The 21260-nt window shown below is 40.2% G+C and overlaps 1 protein-coding gene across 3 annotated transcripts in view; it reads right to left on the bottom strand.

Moving 5' to 3' along the window:
* Positions 1 to 5774: 5774 nt before the first annotated feature.
* The window catches only part of PDE5A (phosphodiesterase 5A), a 140686-nt gene continuing 125200 nt past the window's right edge, over positions 5775 to 21260 (bottom strand). For all 3 annotated transcript variants that reach the window (XM_075286121.1, XM_075286129.1, XM_075286114.1), the window contains exons 18-21: positions 19620 to 19683; positions 9252 to 9326; positions 8324 to 8407; positions 5775 to 6360 (exon numbers count right to left, since the gene is read on the bottom strand). In XM_075286121.1, the coding sequence (XP_075142222.1) occupies positions 6211 to 6360; positions 8324 to 8407; positions 9252 to 9326; positions 19620 to 19683 (373 nt within the window). In that variant the 3' untranslated portion in view covers positions 5775 to 6210. The remainder of the gene's footprint in view (positions 6361 to 8323; positions 8408 to 9251; positions 9327 to 19619; positions 19684 to 21260) is intronic.

Raw genomic sequence — 21260 nt, 5'->3', positions numbered from 1 at the left:
GTTCCCTGCTGTTTTCAAGTTCTTGCTGGATAGGAAGTAGGGACCACTGACACCAATTATTGACTACAGGTCACTGCTATGTAATTGGTTCCAGAGGTCACCTAACCACAAATGTACGGTCAATGCTTCCGGTCTGAGGGTCCATTCACACGGAGGAAAATGGTGAGGAATTTGGTGTGGAATTTCAGCACTGAAAAAAAAAGCCTCCCATTGACTTCAATCGGTTCCTTTTTCTGCTATGGGAGGCTTTTTTTCAGCGCTGAAATACCACACCAAATTCCTCACCATTTTCCTCCATGTGAATGGACCCTGACAAGGACCGAAACCAGAGAGGGAAACAGACTGCAAGTGCGGGAACAGGACATGATTAAAAGCTGAGTAATTTTTTTTTTTTTTTTATTTGTTATAGTTTCTACTTTCTTTTGTGCTTGTTTTTTTTTTTATTTCAATTATTTATTTAGACATTCCTGTTAACTCTATAAACAAAATTATCATTTAAATCTTCAGAAATAATACAATAATAATAATAATAAATAATAATAATACAAATGTGCCCTTTCCAAGAGAAACATATGCTGTAGTACCTGTGTGAAGTAGTACCTGCTCAGCTATACAAGTTAAAGTTATGTTTCAAGGCCTATTATGAAATAAGTAATCTATTCAGAATAGGGTAAAATAAAACCAATTCTCTATATAATTAGCTCAGTAGGGAGACATTTATGCAAACACTGCTCCATAAACTTCTAAAAGGAAAGTGCCCACTATAAATCCTGAAACTTTAATTCTCCTGGAGAGTGGAACCCATTGTCTATTCTATGACTTTGTCGTAAAGAGGATTCCTGAAAGCTTTCTCATATATTTCAATCCATAATAATTGCTTAAATATTTGTAACAATCGGGGGATCATAGACCAAACTTATAAGGCTTTGAACTACTACTAAGGCTTTATTCACATGCCCGAGTGTTTATCGGCCATGGAAAACTGACAACTCATTTACGTTTAGATGGCTGTTAAAAACTAACCCATTCACTTCACCGGGTCATTGGCAGGACAAAGATAGAACATGTTTGTTTGGTTTTTTTACCAAAAAATTGATCAGTCAAAAAAAAATGGACATGTGATTACATTCATTCTCTTTCTCTTTTTTTTTTTTTTTAAATGGCCATGTGACAGCTGCACATGGTTGGTTTTCACTGTTGTGTGAATAAGCCCTTAGAGCGTTGTCTAAATAGCCCTCCTGGTATTTACTCTTGAATTGGTCCCAGAGTTAATGGCAGCTGACCAAGCAGGTCAGGAGATACCATTATGAGGCACTGGTGGCCAGAAACAGAATGGTCAAGTACAATCTGAGGATGCAGTGGGCAGCGTATGTGCATGGTGGGTAAACAAGCTGGACACATAGCAGAGATATGATAATCAGGAAAATCTGGTGTTCAGCAACAGGTAGTCAGTCAGTAGACAAGCTGGAGGTCAGAACAGGTAGCAGGTACCTGGGGCTGGGGTCAGCAATGAGAAGTCAAGGTGTATGTATCTCAGCAGAAAAAAATCAGGTACACCAACTATAGTCAACTGAGAGACACAAAAAAGACAATGAGAAACTGGAACACCATACAGCACAAACTAGTGAAGCAGATCATAATACATACAGATCGGTGGAGATTGGCTCTCCGGATTTGGGTGCATGTACTGGTCCTCTAAAAGGCGGGTAGGAAGTGCACATACACCTAATGGCAGACTCAGCAGCTGAAGGAAGTGCTTATGCATAGCAGGGCAGAGAAGCAGGAGCTGTACAGCATATAGCAAAGGCAAGCTGACAGCTGTTCCTGGCTGGGGAGAGGGTAAAATGCTGTTGGCACAGATCATCAGTGTTACAATGTTATTACAATGAGCCAATAAACAGATACTAGATGAACAATATAAACGGCCTCAATAATGCAGATACAGTACCTTCAAGTGGCTGGGGTCAAACCTTGTCTTTTTGCCCATTCTTCCATATAGATTCAGATGATAGCTGTGATACAATATGAAAATATACATTCACACAGTCTTTTCCTAGTGCTATTTTCTAGCTCATTGGAGCACCTTGCGCTTTTTAAGAATGCGCCATATTTTTCTATCATTTCATTTAGTAGGGAAATAGTTATACTGATAGTTCCTAGTACAATTACTTTGAATAGATATTCCAATAGTCGTAGCAATTTTGGCTGGTGCAGTTTTTAATTTGAGTCAGCACCTGTACCTAACTACTAGCAATACCTAAATAATATAGTATTCTCTGTTTGTAGTCACCCATACTTCACCTTTAAACATCATTGCACTACTTATCTTGTCTGATCCAGAGTTATAGCCTCTTTAACACTTCAGAGCTGTAATCACAATTCTGCAAGGTTCAAAGCTGAAATCTTCCAGCACTCTATGCTGACAACATGTGCCCCAAGATTACTCACTTGAACTGTATTCTGTAACTAGTCTATAATGAACAGTAGATGTGGAATGTTGCTTGGCCAGTATTTAGATATATTTATGTCACAACATTTTTGCATTCTCTCACTACAGTAGATGAATAGTGTAAAAACTGAAGAAACTTCTCTAGACAGGATTAGAAATATGACAAACTTATCAATTCTGTGCGAAATTTTGACCAATGCTTCTAAAATACTGTCAATTTTGCCTCTAGCACTTATAAAACACAGCATACGATGAATTTCCCTTGGTGTACTGATTGGTAATAGAAACTGAAAAGACTACATTTGGGGATACTTTTCTTTTACAGGTAAACAGTTATTTTTTTTAATTTTTTTCTGTTCTAAAGAAAATAGTTTTTTTTTTTTACTTTACGATTAAAATTTCTGAAACCTTTTAGAAATGTAAAAGATAAAGCAATTTCAAATTACCTCAATATCCTAGAATATTTTATGCGATTAATAGACATTCCGGTATAAAAAATAAAAACCCTTAACATCGCCACAAAGATAAAACAAAGTACTGGAATTGATGCATATAGGGTGGCCTATATGCATCGGTCATTCTGTTACCTTTATGTCCGTTCTTGTGAAGGATCAGAACAACAGACTTGAATTGTCACAGTCTGAATTTACCCCTATAAGCTATTGTTGTGGTCATTATTGGCATACAGTTTGCGTGTCAAAGTGCAATCTTCCTGCCCAGAAATGTTTAATCTATATTGAACCATTTGGTGCAATCGACATTGCCACGCCAGCCAGGGCACCTGGTTTCAGCTGTGGTTGACCCACCCAGCACCACCCTCAAACATAAAAATTTACATGTATCAATATGTGACGACCACGCGCAAAACAGTACTCTAGAAGACTTGGCCATGTCCCAGGTGGTCAGAATAGCATATTTACATGTGGATTGAAAACTAATTTTCTCTCCAGCAAGATTATACTTTGACATGAAAAAAGGTGTGTTCACTACACAACTAACTAGTTCATTGTGCCACTGCAACAGCATGTAAGTAATTTAGAAGCTATTTTAGTGGTGATGGAATGTGATATAAATAATAATATCCACGAGTGAATTGGTAAAACTTTTAAGTCATCATCTCAAATATGGGTCAAAACCAAGACTGACAACCCAGAGAGTACCATCATACCAGTAAAACATACATTCCTATTGGTATAGGAATGTAGCTTCAGTATAATTCCAACTGGAAGTATATACTTTGGGGTTTATGAAATGAAGTCTGTCAGAAAAACTACAGAACCCTTAGAAACTGACAGCAACATTAGGGCTAAATTATTACTGTAATACTTCATACACACCTTAACATTATACACAATATGGGCAATAAACCAGGATATGAGGCATGTAACATGGGCAATTACAGATCAACATTACATATTTAACTTCTATATGTTTGCTTAAGTGGTCGAACTGTCCGAGTGGCCACAATAACATATGTGAACATGCGACTTCACATATAAACAATCAAAATTAAACTGCAAAGCTGACATTTTGTATATTTGATTAACGTAACAAATGGTTTTCTGAGCTTATAAAAATATCTAAAAGAAAAAGTACCTACATGTGTCTGAATGTTAACCAGGTACCGTCACCATAATAGTTATTCATCATTTTCTTTTAATTATATTAAGTCTGTACTACACCTTTGTTTTGATGCTGCTAGGGCTTATTGTGGGAGGAATTACCATGTAAAGAACATGGTTCCTGGTTCACAGTTCATGTTATGTTTTTTCACATGGTTCCACTACCTCCTAATAGACATTGCCTCTGTGTTCAGCAGACACTACCTCTATGCATAACTGCACTTTTTGACAAGGTGTAATATTGTGATAACTGCTGTAATGACTTGCTTTAACACACAATACAGATCATTTACTGGAAAAAAGCTCTGCTGTTCTGTTTCCCACTGATTCTGTACGATCTGCTACACCACATGAGGCAGGGAGGAATGGAAAGATCCAGGGAGCAGTGGAGATAAAAAGCATCTGATGTATGATGTGACGTGCCCTACATCGGGCAATGGTAGAAGGAAGATGCATGAGGACATCCTGCCTTCAGATTATGAGTTGTATAAAAATCACAAAGGGTACCACTCCTTTCTAGTGGTGGCTAAAACATAGCTTTTATTTCTAAAGGGTTAAAATAAGGCATTATGTCCCCTCCCATTAAAAACAGATAGAACTCCATATGAACACCTAGTCCCTTTTCAAATGTCAAAAAGGGGGTAGAGAGATCCCACTAGAATCTGGGCTGATATAGTAAAGAGTAATGTGTAACATGGTTCAGCCTCAGATAGCAAAGGTAAAAGTAAAAACCGCTATTCCTGCGACCTAGATGGTAGGTTGCAGTACTGCAATGAGTCGGACTCATTGCAGTACTGTATGTTGGAGCTTTGAATATGGGGGAATGGAGTGGGTGACCCTTTGCTATCTGAGGCTGAACCGTGTTACACATTACTCTTTGCTATATCAGCCCAGATTCTAGTGGGATCTCTCTACCCCCTTTTTCTATATATTGATTGACATTTGAAAAGGGACTAGGTGTTCATATGGAATCCTATCTGTTTTTAATGGGGGGGGGGGTACATAATGCCTTGTTTTAACCCTTTAGAAATAAAAGCTATGTTTTAGCCTGTTACCACTAGAAAGGAGGGGTACCCTTTGTGATTTTTGTATAAGTTTTGGTACTACTAACCCAGTGTATACAAATTATGAGTTGCATAAGCAAGAGTTAAATTTAGATTATCTTACAAAGACATTTCAGCACATTATCCATTAACTACTTTTGCTACATGTAACACATTTAGACATCATTTTTAAAATCAAAGATCCTAGATCAAAGAAGTCTAACAAATAAGACTATAAGTGCAGGATAGGACTACTATTACTGATGTTATCATTTATCTGATAATCCTTGTGAGCAGTGAAGTCGAAACCCATTCAGACAGTAGTGATGTATGTCACCTGACTCAGTAAAAGGAAAAGAAAAAACAAGTTCATTCAAACAATCCATTACATAAAAAAAAAAAAATATATATATATATATATATATATATATATATATATATATATATATATATATATAAAACAATGTGAAGTGCTCTCGGTTAATGTTCTGTGACATGTATCACTATATCACTATATGTACACAGCAGCCTTTGCTTTATTAGGTCACTGAGTTCCTATGTGAATTGCTGTTTTTAAAGTCCACAGTTAAAATTAAGTCGATAGTCATATAAATTACAAAATGTATTAACAAAACAAATTAACAATGGAGTCCTTTAAAAATCACTGCACGAGTTGTGACAATGACTTGTAATCTTCTTAGCCAACAACATCTGAAAAAATCACATTATCATTTTGTGTTGCATCGCTTCAATATTAGCACACGTTAATTTAGTACGTGAAACGTTATGCTGTATATGTTCTAGTAATTCTGTGGTGTGCTGTGTTATATTAGGTAGGTGTCCTTCATTTAAAATGGCACCCATGCATTAAGGCACTAGTCAATATAAAAAGAATTCTAGCCCAAAAGCCTCCAGTGGGTAAATGTAATGTTAATCAGAAAATATATTGCTTCTCTAGAAAATACTCCATTTACATGTTCTTATTTCCTTAAACGAAAATGTGAAATTAATAAATACAACAGTGGCAAAATATATTTTGGTTTCCAAACAGTGTAATACTATTCTGTACCACAAGATTCTTTGATGTTGGTGTTGCTTATTCAATGTCACAGTTCGTTTTTGGCTGGTTGCCGTCTCCATTTAGCAGAGTCTTCTCTTGCTGATCTGCTAACAATTGCCACATCTGTCTGTTCCTTAAGCAGCCCTCTAGTAGTGGATAGCAAGATTCAGACACCTCTGCTAAGACCTAAGACGAAGTTCAACAAATGTGTTACTAAGTTCAGTGGATCCATGGTCACAACAAGCAATAAGGCTCATTCATTTCCTGGAATGGGAAAAATTAGGTCCAGGAGATAAATTGGCATAAAATAAAAAGCCTTTCCAGTGCTATCACTCTAGTGGTCCATGCCAGTTTTTCTTGATATTCTGCCGTGGGGACATGACATCTGCCTACTTGATTTCTGCTGCCAATTAGTAGCCTACATGTAGAATGTGAGGCTGCAGAGGGTGGTCACTGGCTGCTATAGTCATATTGGTAGATGACTGTCAACACTACAGGAAAATCAACAATAACCAGCAAGGACCACTGGAGCAGTAGGGGATTTGCATTATGTATTGAGCCGCTGGCTGCCCAGATTCGCTCCAATCCGGACATTTTGGGAGTTATCGTTAAGGACAGAGACTTCAAAATTAGTCTTTTTGTAGAGTCTACAGTATAAGGAAGGATTTATTAAGGGGCTTTAGGACGATAGTGCGATAGTGGGGGTCATATATATCTTAGGGGTAATTAGGGGGCATTATGAATACAAAGGGGGGAGAGGTTATTTATATAAGTGCCCATTAGGGTGCATCATTTATATAAGTGGTTATTAGGGGTGCAGTATTTATGTCAGGGGGAATCAAGGGCATAATACAAGAGGGAAATTAATTTAATTGAGGTGGCACTTGGGCTTTATTACACCTTAGGTACATCCAATGTGGTGGGCCATACCAAAAAAGTGTCACAGGAAAAAACGCGGTGGTAATGCATCGTGGTTTTTCCCGCAACACTTTTCATAGGAGGTCCGCAAAGTTTTCCTCAGTGGACTTTCTGCTTCTTTTATACCTATAGGGAAACCGCCAGCGTTCAGGTATAACTGACATAATTGATGCAATGGTTTTATAAGTTGACGTAGGTCTGATGCACATATCTTTCCACAATGTGTGGATGGGATTCACTACTGTACTTTTTTTCTCTGCCATGTGGGACCCCTGTTTTCCAGCTCATTTTTATTGATGCTCTATCCTCAGAAAAGATCATTAATAGAGATGAGCAAACAGTAAAATATTCGATATTCTTTTCGAATAGCCCCTCAATATTCGACTATTCGAACGAATATCGAACCCCATTATAGTCTATGGGGAAAAAATGCTCGTTTCAGGGGATCCCACTCTTCGACTCAGGAGAGTCACCAAGTCCACTATAACACCCCAGGAAATTATGCCAACACCCTGGAATGCAACTGGGACAGCAGGGGAAGCATGTCTGGGGGCATCTAACATGCCCAAGTCACTGTATTACGTCGGGATCCCTGTCAGCTTGCGATATGCGGAAGCTGACTTTTTCCCATAGGAAAGCATTGACCAGCGTTGATTGGCTGAATGCCAACAGTGTTCGCACATCTCTAATCATCAATAAAAAATAAGTGAATCCCCCACTGATAGGTTGTATGGAGGGTTCCATGTATTGGACACCCACTTTTTTTTTACCTTTTGATTAGGAAACGCCTGGGGCATTATTAATAAGGGGTGCTATTTAAAGGGAGTACACAGGGAAATTACTCATTTAAAGATGCACTTGGGGGTATTATTCATTATATTTTAGAATTGGGAGTAGCAGCAGGATATATGTGCAGGTGAGGACAATGTGGGCCGGGTGCCTGGGAAAGTAAGGAGCCAAAGATGTCTGTGCTGCAAACTGTACAGAAGGGAAGTCAGAGACGTCACCTGTGAGTCACTAAATGTAACTGCACTGTATTCACCTAAATCGTCTGTAGAGCCCTGTGTAGAGCCGATATATACGACTATACCATCACTGTATAGTGATAATATTGATATACCTATGTATGTACCCCCCTCCCCCGTGCTGAACCCATGCTACCTAAAATGTGATTGAGAATTTGATAGAAATTGCACTTGGAAAAGGAGAAATAATGCCTGTGTGTACCTACCTCATAGAGCTCTAAACATATTGCATCAATAAATCCAACCTGCATGCTGGGTATTTTATCTTTCTTCTCTCTGTTCATCAGATCCTAAAAACATAGAAAATATAATTCTAATAAATATGTATTAGGACAAACACCTTTCTTATGACTGTTTCTTGATGCGAAGCTTTTTGCTATAGGTGTAGCTGCTGGGTCTTCTAATAATCAGTTGCTATTTCTATAGAAAGTTACTAACACCTGAACATTTGTAATATGCAATATTACATGGCAACATTCATAACACATGCATCTGCCAAAACTCCAATACAAGAGATGCTCCTTGCAGCAGCTCTCCACTATGGTTAATAGATGGACAAGTGGGGATGTTTCCTCTATTACCTCCATATGATTTATGGGCAGAGATAGACCTTTAAAGAGAACCTTTCACCACCTGGGGCACATGCGGTTTTATATACCACTAGAAAGCTGACAGAGCGCTGAATTCAGCACACTATTGGCTTTCACATTCTGTGCTCCCGGTGAAGAGCTATTGGTTTCGGTACTGTAGCTCTTCACTGTCACAAGGGAGTTTCTGACAGTCAGTCAGGAACGCCCTTCCTTACAACAGCTTCATTGCTGGGCGGTAAGCAACGTCCCCTCTCACAGTATAGAGCTATAGATGCTGCTGTGAGGCAGGGCATTCCTTACTGACTGTCAGAAACACCATACTGACAGTGAAGAGCTACGATACTGGCACCAATAGCTCTTCACCGGAGGCACAGAACGTGAAAGCTGATAGTGCGCTGACTTTCTAGCAGTGTATTACACGGCATGTGCCCCAAGTGGTGAAAGGTCCTCTTTAAACAAATTGTAAGCTGCAGAAAGAGTCAATATTTCAGTTTTTATTGTAGCCCAATTAACGATATATATATGCAGTGGACTTTATACTTACAATTGGCTCAATTTTTAGTTCCCGTCTCTCTTTATCTCCTTGGTCATAAAATTCTGTGGCAACAAGTTCAGCTATCTGCAAACAACATATAAAAGAATTTACTGAACACAATGTCAAACCTCTCTCTTGTACTGAATACACAGTATTGGAAAAATGATATAGTTGAACCTGATAATTAAGATAGCATTATAAGAGATAACATTAGAGAAAGCATTAAACCAGAACCCAGCATTTCAACAACTACTGTAACAAAATGTATAGGGCAAAGTAGAGGTTAAAACTTATTTTTCTGAATTCCATGTGTTATACAGTACATGGAAATGTGAAATGTCTCTCAAGCTCCTATGTAGCAGGTATGGAGGGCCAAAACTGATAGTAGATTCCCTTTAATTATATGACATAGCCCTTAGGGTCCTAGACTTCTTACACTGGACAATTAAGACAAGAATGTAATGACCTCCAAGTTAATAACAGAGAACAGAGAGACATTTACAGTGAACTCTTTAGTGTCACGTGACAATAATCAAATCATTATCCAGTCAACTGGGCAGTTTCCTGTTGTTGCTACATGAGGACATTTATCAGTGATGAGAGAGTACGTTCATGCCTTGTCTCTCTGAATGGGAATCATATGGCTTATTGTAAGTGATATATACAGAATCTGCCAATATTTACACTGGGTCTATCCGTGCAACTGGTAATTGTAATTGTTCCAATAGGCCGGATTAAGCCTTTATGCGGGACTTTTAATGTTTGCAGTATGTGTTTTAATTAACATGATTATTAAAAGTTGTGTTTTATAGTTTGTTGTTCTATTGGATTCTCAATATTTACACTACCCTGCAAAGCCTTTACAAGACAGAACCGTCATACACTAAGGGGTTTTCAAGCAAAGTAAAAAACTAAAGAGGCTGGGTTGGGCTAGAATAATAATAAAAAGATACGATACTCAGCTAACCCTAGTCTGCTGTCACATGCCCAGGCCAGAAGTGAAATGGTTCAGCTGACTGCTCAGCCATCACATGTTGGGTGCTGGAGACATTTACCGATAAACATCATGTAACTACTGAGACCAGACATTGGTCACAGCGGTCACCTAAGCCAGCTTTGCTTACAAACCATCCAGTAGCAGGCATGGAACAAGCTAGGTCTACAAGACAAGCTTTGGCTATATGACATTAATGGGATAACCACAGGATAGGTCATCAGTATGTGATCTGTGGGGGTTCATCACCTGGACCCCATGAAATTCAGCTGTTGCAGCATCCTCATGGTGCCGGAAGCTGCTATAGTGAACAGGCAGCACTGCTCATATACAGTCCTGTCCACTGAATAGTGGTGCTTCTGGAAATTGCAGAACTGCTCCTATCATTTGAATAGGAGAGGTTCTGAACGTGCTCCCTGTCCATTGGCAGCTATTTTTGTTTTTTAATTCCTACAGAGACTGAACAGCTGATCGGTTTGGATTCTGGGTGTCCGACCCACAATGATCATATACAGACTACCTATTCTATGGATAGGGCAGCAGTATGAAAAAAATTTAATTGGAAGGCCAGAAAGCCCTGCGGCCGTCGCAACACCTTGCTCCCTTCTCCCTCCATGCATGACCCCAGCCTCCCTTCTCCACCCAACAACCCCCCCCCTCCCCGGCGATCCTGGCCTGCACCTCCCCCTGTGACCACAGCCCCCACTCCCCTGCGACCCTAGCCTACATCTTCCCCCGGGAATGGTATAGTTTTCTGGTGTAACACACCCTACTCATATCTGAAAGACCAAAGTGTCTGGCCCTGGCCTGCCTAGATTTCCAACCAGCCTACTTTTTGAAATATGGTACTGTGAAGGTTATAATCATGTAATGTATGAAAAAACATTGTTATCCTTTAAAGCTGAATGCTAGATATAGTTGCTTATGCTTGAAACTGCTATAATGTTATATGATAAGATGGCACCTGTATCCAAGATGGGTGCAAGAAAAACAAATGCTTGGATTGCTGCCACAAGACAGCGCCCCAAGGTCAACGAGCAGAAGCAGGACCAGCTGGCTATATATGGCACTGCATAAACGTTTTCTGTTTGATTGAGATGTACCATTCCAATCAGGAATGAATATGAAAACTTATGTTGTTGTTATATCACTTCCTTTCTCCGATACTGTTTAACTCTGTGTTCTCAATAAAAAGTGTGTCAGTATACATTTTAGCTGAGAAAAGAATGAATGCCAACACAGAGTGGTGTGATTTCTTGACTGTCGGCCCTCAGCCTTATTAATTAGGACGACGACAGTTACCCGAGATAATGGTCAATTAGTCATAAACGCGACTATGACCTTAACAGTACAATATGAAAAATGTCACAATCCTTTTAGGAAAAAAAGGCCAAAAAACGGCATGATAAATAAACCCCATTTTGTGCATCAGAGAGGAGATCCATGCTCCAAGGGGAGCATATAATGGTATAATAAAGCTGCCAATAGAGATGAGCGAACACTGTTCGGATCAGCCGTTCTGAACAGCACGCTCCCATAGAAATGAATGGAAGCACCTGTCACGGCGACCGGCCGCCGGCAAAGTGTACGTGCCAGGTGCTTCCATTCATTTCTATGGGAGCGTGCTGTTCGGAACGGCTGATCCGAACAGTGTTCACTCATCTCTAGCTGCCAATCATCCAGTAACCAAGGACAAGGTGTTTTTTTTTTTATTGAAGTGCTTCTTAAAATAAAACTATCAACATTAATACCATGCAAAGAATTCCTAATGTTCCCTTCTCCCATGTAGTGGGTCTTATTTTTACTGTATATAAATATGTTAAAGGCACAATGATGTTTTCTCTTGACCTTATAAAACTGAGCCTTATAATTCAGATAATTACAACCATCATTGCAGCTTTCCTCCTCCATTATTATCTTTTTCCCAGGAATTCTGTCTTCTTGGCCAGAGGCCCAGCACTCCATCTGCTGCCATGTCATCCATACGATTACAAAACTGCTCTTTTTTATGGATTTTGGTATTTTAAAGTTATCTACATGTACTTTACATACTTTACCGCAATCAGAAACGTTATTAATGATTATTATATTTTATATATTATATTTTGGAAGTTAGTTTATTTTACAGTATGGCAACATAAAAGTATAAGATGAATAAAGCGGTCAATTATCAGTGAAGAAGAAACTCCTTTTTACAATTAGGGTCTACACAAAAAAAACAGGAAGTGAACTTCCCTATAAAAATATTATAATTAAAGGGGTGTTCAAGTTAATTTTCTTTAACCCCTATGGAGGCTTAATAATAAACAGTTCATACTTTCCTGTCCATTTGGTCGTGGATCCAGCAAAAAGTCTCCATCTTCCTGACTTTTGGCCTGAACAAGAGTGTGTCAGCCAATCAGTGACTGAGCAGCGATGCCGTGTTCAACTGGAGTATCAGTGCTCAGCTACCGAATGACTGACATGCTCGTGCACAAACAGCAATCAAAGACCAGGAACCTGAACAAGGACTCTCTGCTGGGCACCCATCTAAATAGACAGGTGAATACGCACTATTTATTATTTTAAGCCTCACAAGGGGTTAAAAAAATTAAAAGGTACACTACAACTAATAGCTATATACTGTAAAACATGCAGCTGAAAAAAAGAATAAGAGGAAGCAACACTCTATAATAAATACATAGGGGTATCACGCTACCACCATATTAAATATAAATCCTATATACATCTATTAGAACAGGAACATAAATATTGGTTATTGTCAGGGTCTGGGGTTGCTAGGTGGGGTGGCATAGACACACAAGTCTAGTTTCTTCAGTCCAAAACAAAGGTAGAGTTTATTTTCACTCAAAAAGATAGTGCAGCAATAAAAGGAAACAATACAAAAATAAATACCTGCCCGGCTAGGCTCTAACTAAACATAGAATAGGTTATCTCACCTAGAAATCCAAGTGATAGTAGAATCATTCAGGACACAGCTCCAAAAATATGACCTCTCTGTCAGCTCTCCAGCCAAGCTCTGCCAAAGTGTTGCTGCTGGAGCTGGCTTCTTAAGCTCCCTTGATGAGCAGACTCTCCGAAGCTGAGTCGCTGGTGGATCATCCCCAAAGTGTGGACTGGAGGAAGGTGGAATGACAGGTCCCACTTCCAACCTACCTACCATTCCTAAAAATCCAGCCCAGTACTGAGCATTTACAAAAATGCTCAGCAGACGAAAGTTGTCTGCTGAGAACAAACATTCCTGGAGTTTTCTCATCTCACCCACCTGAGTAGTCTGGGTAAGATGTACGCCCCCTCCATTACCTGACCTGCCATTGGCTTACACTATACACACATACAATATATATTAGTCCATTTAAGATTAAAACTATGCTTTATATTGAACAAACTTAATGATATAATTGTACAGAAAATTGGCAGCTAAAAGCAAATAGCCTTATAAAATATGCAACTAACTTTTAAACAGGATGAAATGAACAAAACACATACATTTATCACTAGCCGTTACACTCCTAAAGGATAATTCAGTGCTTTACATTATCTAGAAGTAGCAAACATACTTTACCACATTTAAAAGTTTTTTTTCATCATATGGTTTCTATTTAGAAGTTACTTTATGCGTGATAATATAAAATAGTTTACGACGACCACATGGTCCTGCTCAGCAGTTCATGTTGTTTAAAAGGTGCACTTTCTTTATGTGTTCTGTAAGTCAATGTCAGGGAAAGTGGTTGAGGACCACTAAATTTCTCCAAGATTCCTAGGTCTTATCCACGGAAAGCTGTATGAGACATACGAGGGGTGATCCAAAAGTAATGATAATCAATAATAAACACAATGAATATAGTAAAAATAATAATTTATTTTTCTACATAGTCTCCTAACAAGTCTATACATGTAGTCCATCTCTTTTCTAAACTTAGAAATCCCTTAGAAAAAAATTCTTGATCTTGACCCTCAAAAAAATCCCCAACAGCGGTTATCACATCGCTATCGTTGTCAAATTTCTTGCCCCGGATGTGTTCCTTGAGCCGAGGAAAGAGAAAGAAGTCACTGGGGGCTAGATCTGGCAAATAGGGGGGTGTTCCACCAGTTCAAAGCCCACTTCTTGGACAGCAGCCACGGCAACTGCACCTTTGTGAGCCGGCGCGTTGTCTTGGTGAAACAGCACTCCAGCCTGCAGTTTGCCGCGCCTTTTCTCCTTGATAGCCTCCCGCAATCTTCTTATTTGTTTTGCGTAGTAGGAGCCCATAATAGTGGCTCCCTTCTCCAAATAGTCCACCATAATAATTCCTTCAGCGTGCCAAAAAACGGACATCATAACCTTCCCTGTTGAGCTTGACACTTTGAATTTCTTCGGTGTTGGTTCGTTGGCTCGTTTCCATGTCATCGATTGTTGTTTAGTTTCAGGATCAAAGTGGTGGATCCAAGTCTTGTCCATGGTCACAAAACGTGACAAAAAATTCTCCTGGTCTGCTTGGAACTTTTCGAAATTTGCTCTTGAAATGTCAACTCATTTCTTCTTTTGCGCATCGGTTAACATTCTCGGCACGCAACGTGCGGAGACCTTTCTCATATGCAATTCGTTCGCAAGGATTCTTTGAATACTGCCATATGAGATCCCTGTGACCTCAGCTACATGCCTGATGGTCACTCTTCGATCTGCCAATACAACTTCTTCAACTTTTTTAACGTTATCTTCAGTGAGGGACATGGATGGGCGTCCTTCACGATGTTCATCTTCCGTCGATGTTCTTCCCAGCTTAAACTCCTTGGCCCAGCGTGCAACTGTGGAATATGGAGGAGAAGAGTCCCCCAATGTTTCCACCAAGTCGCTGTGTATGTCTTTGGTAGACATTTTTGGTTCAAGCAGAGGTATTTGATGACATCTCTGGTTTCGCTTTTTTCCATTTTGATGTTCACTCCTCGGTAGAGATGAGCGAACACTGTTCGGAACAGCTGTTCCGAACAGCACGCTCCCATAGAAATGAATGGACGTAGCTGGCACGCGGGGAGTTAAGCGACCGGCCGCCGGTAAAGTGTACGTGTCAGGAGCATATAATGGTATAATAAAGCTGCTAATAGAGATGAGCAAACACTGTTCGGATCAGCCGTTCCGAACAGCACGCTCCCAAAGAAATGAATGGAAGCACCTGGCACGGCGACCGGCCGCCGGCAAAGTGTATGTGCCAGGTGCTTCCATTCATTTCTATGGGAGCGTGCTGTTCGGAACGGCTGATCCGAACAGTGTTCGCTCATCTCTACTCCTCGGCAGTTCGTATTCAAATGAATGTAGCTCCCGGGAATTGTGGCCTATTTAAGTGATTTTTTTTCCTGAACTAGTGGGTACCTAAGCGAGTAGAGGACATTTTATTTTTATTTTTGTGTGCACTAGAAATAACCGATTGTCATTACTTTTGGATCACCTCTCGTAAGTATCTTTATCAAAGGTTAGTTGTGCAGAGGATAATTGGGGATTTCAGTGGACGGTGTGGCAACTAGGGCATATTACTCCTTGGTTGTCCAGTAAAGGTCTTCAATGTACCTCAGTCCCGGTTTTGCAGCTCAGCTCATTACTAGGTTATAAATCTGTGCAGAGTGTGACCCTCCAAGGATGGGAGACTATAGGACAAATTCATCAATTCCTCTACTACAGAAAACTGGCCTAGAGGGATGACATTAAGTATAGGTTCCCAGGTTGTAGAATTGCCGTTTTATGTTGTTGCAGTTTGCTAATAAATTGCTCATTGCAGTTTGCTGATAAAGCCCGGTCTGTTATCTCTCTATGTAAACAAACAGATTATACTGAGTCCATTCTGTACAAGCATCTGCATATTATCTGATCTGCCTAAGTATTTGTGACCCGTTCAGCCGGGGGTGGGGGGGAAGTGGGGGAAGAGAAATAGAGGACGTGAGAAGCAGACACTGCAGGTACCCTGTTGAAACACTGAGGTGGGAAAACCGGGAAAACCCCTTTAATAAATGTGTCCCATCTGAGGCTCTACATTGTGGAAAAGCTGCTTTTCTGTTGTAGATTTTACTTTTGTTTTTCAGCCAAAGCTAAGAGGAAAAAGGAATGGAAAATATAAAGGAAGCTCTTATACTTCTCCTGTATGCTAAATTCTCCTGTATGCTAAAATCTGCAACAAAAAAGCAGCTTTTCTGCAATGTGAGGCCTTAGCTTAAAGGGATTCTACCACTGAAACACTTTTTTTTCTAGTTACCACATCGGAATAGCCTTTAAAAAGGCTATTCGTCTCTTACCTGTGGAAGTGCTCTCCGCCGCGCCGTTCGTTCAAAATACTGGTTTGTACCGGTATGCTAATGAGTTCTCTCGCAGCGATGGGGGCTTCCCCATCGCAGGAGCAGCGATGGGGGCGTCCCCATCGCAGGAGCAGCGATGGGGGCGTCCCCATTGCAGCTTGAAAACCGACCGCAGTGCCGCCTCTCTGGTCTTCTGTATCCTCCGCTTGCCTCTTCAGCGTCTGTCGGACGCCTGCACAGTATGCTCTCTGTTCGGCGAAGATTGCCGAACGTACTGCGCATGCGCGAAAGTGCGGTGCCCGCACTATGGCTGGGACCGCAATTTCGCGCATGCGCAGTACGTTCGGCAATCTTCACCGAACAGAGCGTACTGCGCAGGCGTCCGACAGTACGCTGAAGAAGCAAGGGGAGGACACCGAAGACCAGAGAGGCGGCGCTGCGGTCGGTTTTCGAGCTGCAATGGGGACGCCCCCATCGCTGCTCCTGTGATGGGGACGCCCCCATCGCTGCGAGAGAACTAATTAGCATACCGGTACAAACCGGTATTTTGAACGAACGGCGCGGCGGAGAGCACTTCCACAGGTAAGAGACGAATAGCCTTTTTAAAGGCTTTTCCGACGTGGTAACTAGAAAGAAATGTGTTTTAGTGGTAGAATCCCTTTAAGAGATTGTGACTAAAGCTTGCTACTGGATTTGCTATGTGGTTGACATATCTTAAATCTCTTGTTTACTGATCTGAGTGGTGAGTAGTATACTACTTGAATTGTAAAGATTGTGTTAGTTTGTTAGCTGAGAAGGAGTTAATGTAAGACAATATTTTTCTATGCTGCAAAATAAATGAACAGCAAAACCCTGCATTTGTATCCACTTTGCCTACTGTTTCAGAGTTAATCCTCAGCAGCCCTGCAGTGAAAATGACCTTTGCTTTTTGTCTGGATTTTAATCTATTGCTCATTAAATTCCCTATTCATATACATTATCCCTACATATACTTTTGTTGGTTTGGTTTGGTATTAAACATTGAAATAAAATCAACTGGTTCCATTAGGTTTACCTCTACATGCAGTCTGACTTGTGATCTAGCAGCATAGTTGTATATGTGTAACAGACCTCAGAGTTCCCACAATGCACTGCTCCCTGTGTCTGAACTGCTAAAAGCATTATATTATTAAAAGATTCAAGATAAAAATGACACAAAAAAACTTACTGAAAATATATTGCAAATATATATTGTAACATATAATCTAATTTATTATTGATATAATTTAAAGAGGTTTTGCAGCAGCATACAAATGGCTGGCATTAAGCTGCAAGTACAAAAAACAGAACTAATACTTACCTAAGCCACTATCTCACTGCCACCCTTTCACTGGTGCTCAGGTCCCCATTGTGCTGTAATTCCCTCAATTTGCAGGTAATGGCTGACAATGCCTCTCAGCCAATCACTGGCTGCAGGGGTGATTGGCTGGGATATTCTCAGTTGTCCCTTGGCATGTTGGGATGGCAGAATGAAGGAAGCACAATGATGGTACCCAGGTCTTCACAACAGTGGCAGTGGGGGGGGATCAGTGATGGTGAGCATGAGACGTTTACAGCCAATGCCAGCCATTTGTATGTTGCTGGAAAATCCCTCTAAGGGCCCATTCACATGGAGTAACGTGCCACATGATGTGGCACGTATATGGCGTGTGAGACTGTGCGCACTGTAAAAGCTGCCATTGATTTCAATGGGAGCCTGGATCGTATACGCCGAGTTATTTTGCAAAATCATGGCCGCAAAATAACGCGGCGTATACGATCTAGGCTCCCATTGAAATCAATGGGAGCTTTTACGGCGCACAGTCTCACACGCCGTATATGTGCCACATCACGCGGCACGTTACTCCATGTGAATGGACCCTAATGTTATCTTGCACATAGTATTTTTGCTTTGTTAGTACTGCTCAGTGACACAATACTGTAAAGAGTAGACCACTTACAGTAATGGCTGTAAGTGGTGGCATCCCTGAAATTTTTCCAGAAAATAAAGTATTTCTACCAGAAAATTATTGCAATTACACAAGTTTTGTAATACACATGTTCATTTCCTTTGTGTGTATTGGAACAACAACAAAAAAAAAAAAAAAACAGAGGAAAAAAAAGCCAAAAATGACAATTTCACACAAAAGTCCAAAAATGGGCCAGACAAAATTACTAAGGCCCTCAACTCGATATTTGGTTGCATACCCTTTAGAAAAAAAATAACTGAAATCAATTTTGGACCACTCTTCTTTTGCAAACTGTTCCAGGTTCTGACATTTTCCCAGAAAGATTTTGGCTTACTCACATTTTTGCAAACTGCAGTCTAGCGTTTTATCGTCTGTGTCAGCAGTGGGGTCCTCCTGGGTCTCCTGCCATAGCATTTCATTTCATTCAAACGTCGACAGATAGTTTGTGCTGACACTAATGCCCCCTGAGCCTGCAGGACAGCTTGAATTTCTTTCATTGATTGGGGCTGCTTATCTACCATCCGGACTATCCTGCATTGCAACCTTTCATCAAATTTTTCTCTTCCGTCCATGTCCACGGAGATTAGCTACAGTGCCATGAGTTGTAAACGTCTTTATTATTTTGTGCACCGTGGACAAAGGAACTTCAAGATCTCTGGAGATGGATTTGTAACCTTGACATTGTTATTTTTCCCACAATTTTGGTTCTCAAGTTCTCAAACAGTTCTTTTCTCCTCTTTTTGTTCTCCTTGCTGGCACACATAGACTAACAATGCAAAGATAGAGTCAACATCGCTCCTTTTTATCTGGTTTCAGGTGTAATTTTTAAATTGCCCACACCTGTTACTTGCCACAGGTGAGTTTGAACGAGCATCACAAGCTTCAAACAAAGTTATTTACCAACAATTTTGAAAAAGTACCAACGATTTTGACCAGCTAATTTTTGGAGTTTTGTGTGAAATTATGTCCAATTTGCTTTTTTGTTGCATTGTTCCAATACACACAAAGAAAATAAAACGTGAATAACAAAACAATGTAATTGCAATAATTTTCTGGGGTGCCAACACTTACGTCCATGATTGTATACTAAACACATGAACATAAAGGCATTTTACTGTGAAAGATACAAACCCTCTGTTGAACTGGCCACGGCTTTGTTATTGCAGACAGGTCACATGCAGTCATCAACATAGCTCTACAGGAAAGACAGGAATATTCAGGTTCAACATGTTTAAAGATAAGTATATCACTGATGAAATTAATGTAAATGTCAGCCTTTTATTAAGGATAAAGAAAATAATCCCTTCGGAATCAGGCCGTTTTTCAGTTTGCATTACTGTTATTTCTTCCCTGCATTCCATTTTAAATGATAACTTTTTTAATATTTTCATTCACATAACTGCATAAGGATTTATTTTTTTGTTGGACAAATTGTAATTCATAATGGTCCCATTTAATATTCTGTATTATGTATGGGGGAGCTAGAAAAAAATTCAGTATGCACTGGAATTTAAAAACCCTACAACTGCACAATTTTTAGCACTGGTTTAGTTTTTACAGCATTTACTGCGAGGTGAAAATGTCAGATTGCCTGTATTCCATGGATCTGTACAATCACTGAAATTTTTTTAATGATTTTTTTAATACCCCCAAATCCTGAAAAAAATTGAATTTTTTGTTATCACAATATTAAATGAAGTTTTTATTGTTTTGGGGAAACATTCAATGATTTAAATGTTCGCTTTTAGAAGTGAATTGGCAAAAAAAAATGGCTATACAGTCTTGCTGATAAATCTTGTGACTTGCGGAAACAGCATAATGCCAATTCATTTTTATGAGGGTTACAGAAACAGTCAGTGTGCTAGGCTGTTTCTGAAAAGCTGACCACAGCTGACAGTATGCATTTGGTGGTCAGTGAGGCAGAGGCTAGCAGAGATGGGATTTGGGGGGGAGCCACTGTAAAGGTAGATAAGGGTCCCACCTACTGTGGATATGACATAAATGTTAATTGTGGTACAACCCCTTTAATTTATGCAAACTTGATTAAATTACGTGTGTATCTGTAAGAATTTGCATTAGTGTCCTATTTCTAGATTCCAGACTTGTTTCAAACAAAAACAAAGGTGCCAAAAATCAAGCTGACACTAATGTAGGATCGCCACCTACGATGGAAATTATTGGCAATTATCGAGACACACTAAACATCTCAGTACCAATGCTTTCCGGCTGATGTTTTGGTCACTTTTGAATGTTGGTTGTGCTTTCACACTTGTGGTAGCATGAGGCGGACTCTACAACCCACACAAGTGGCTCATGTAGTGCAGCTCATCCAGGATGGCACATCAATGCGAGCTGTGGCAAGAAGGTTTTCTGTGTCTGTCAGCGTAGTGTTCAGAGACTGGAGGCAGGCCGTAGGAGGACAACAACCCAGCAGCAGGAACGCTACCTCCACCTCTGTGCAAGGAGGAACAGGAGGAGCACTGCCAGAGCCCTGCAAAATGACCTCCAGCAGGCAACAAATGTGCATGTGTCTGCGCAAACAGTTAGAAACTGACTCCATGAGGATGGTATTAGGGCCTGACGTCCACAGATGGGGGTTGTGCTCACAGCCCAACACCGTGTAGGATGCTTGGCATTTGCCACAGAACACCAGGATTGGCAACGTTGCCACTGGCGCCCTCTGTTCTTCACAGATGAAACCAGATTCACATTGAGCACATGTGACAGACGTGACAGAGTCTGGAGATGCCGTGGAGAGCGATCTGCTGCCAG

Source organism: Leptodactylus fuscus, chromosome 1 (genome assembly GCF_031893055.1).
Source record: "Leptodactylus fuscus isolate aLepFus1 chromosome 1, aLepFus1.hap2, whole genome shotgun sequence".
Lineage (NCBI taxonomy): Eukaryota > Metazoa > Chordata > Amphibia > Anura > Leptodactylidae > Leptodactylus > Leptodactylus fuscus.
This window is presented reverse-complemented; position numbering and strand designations above follow the sequence as displayed.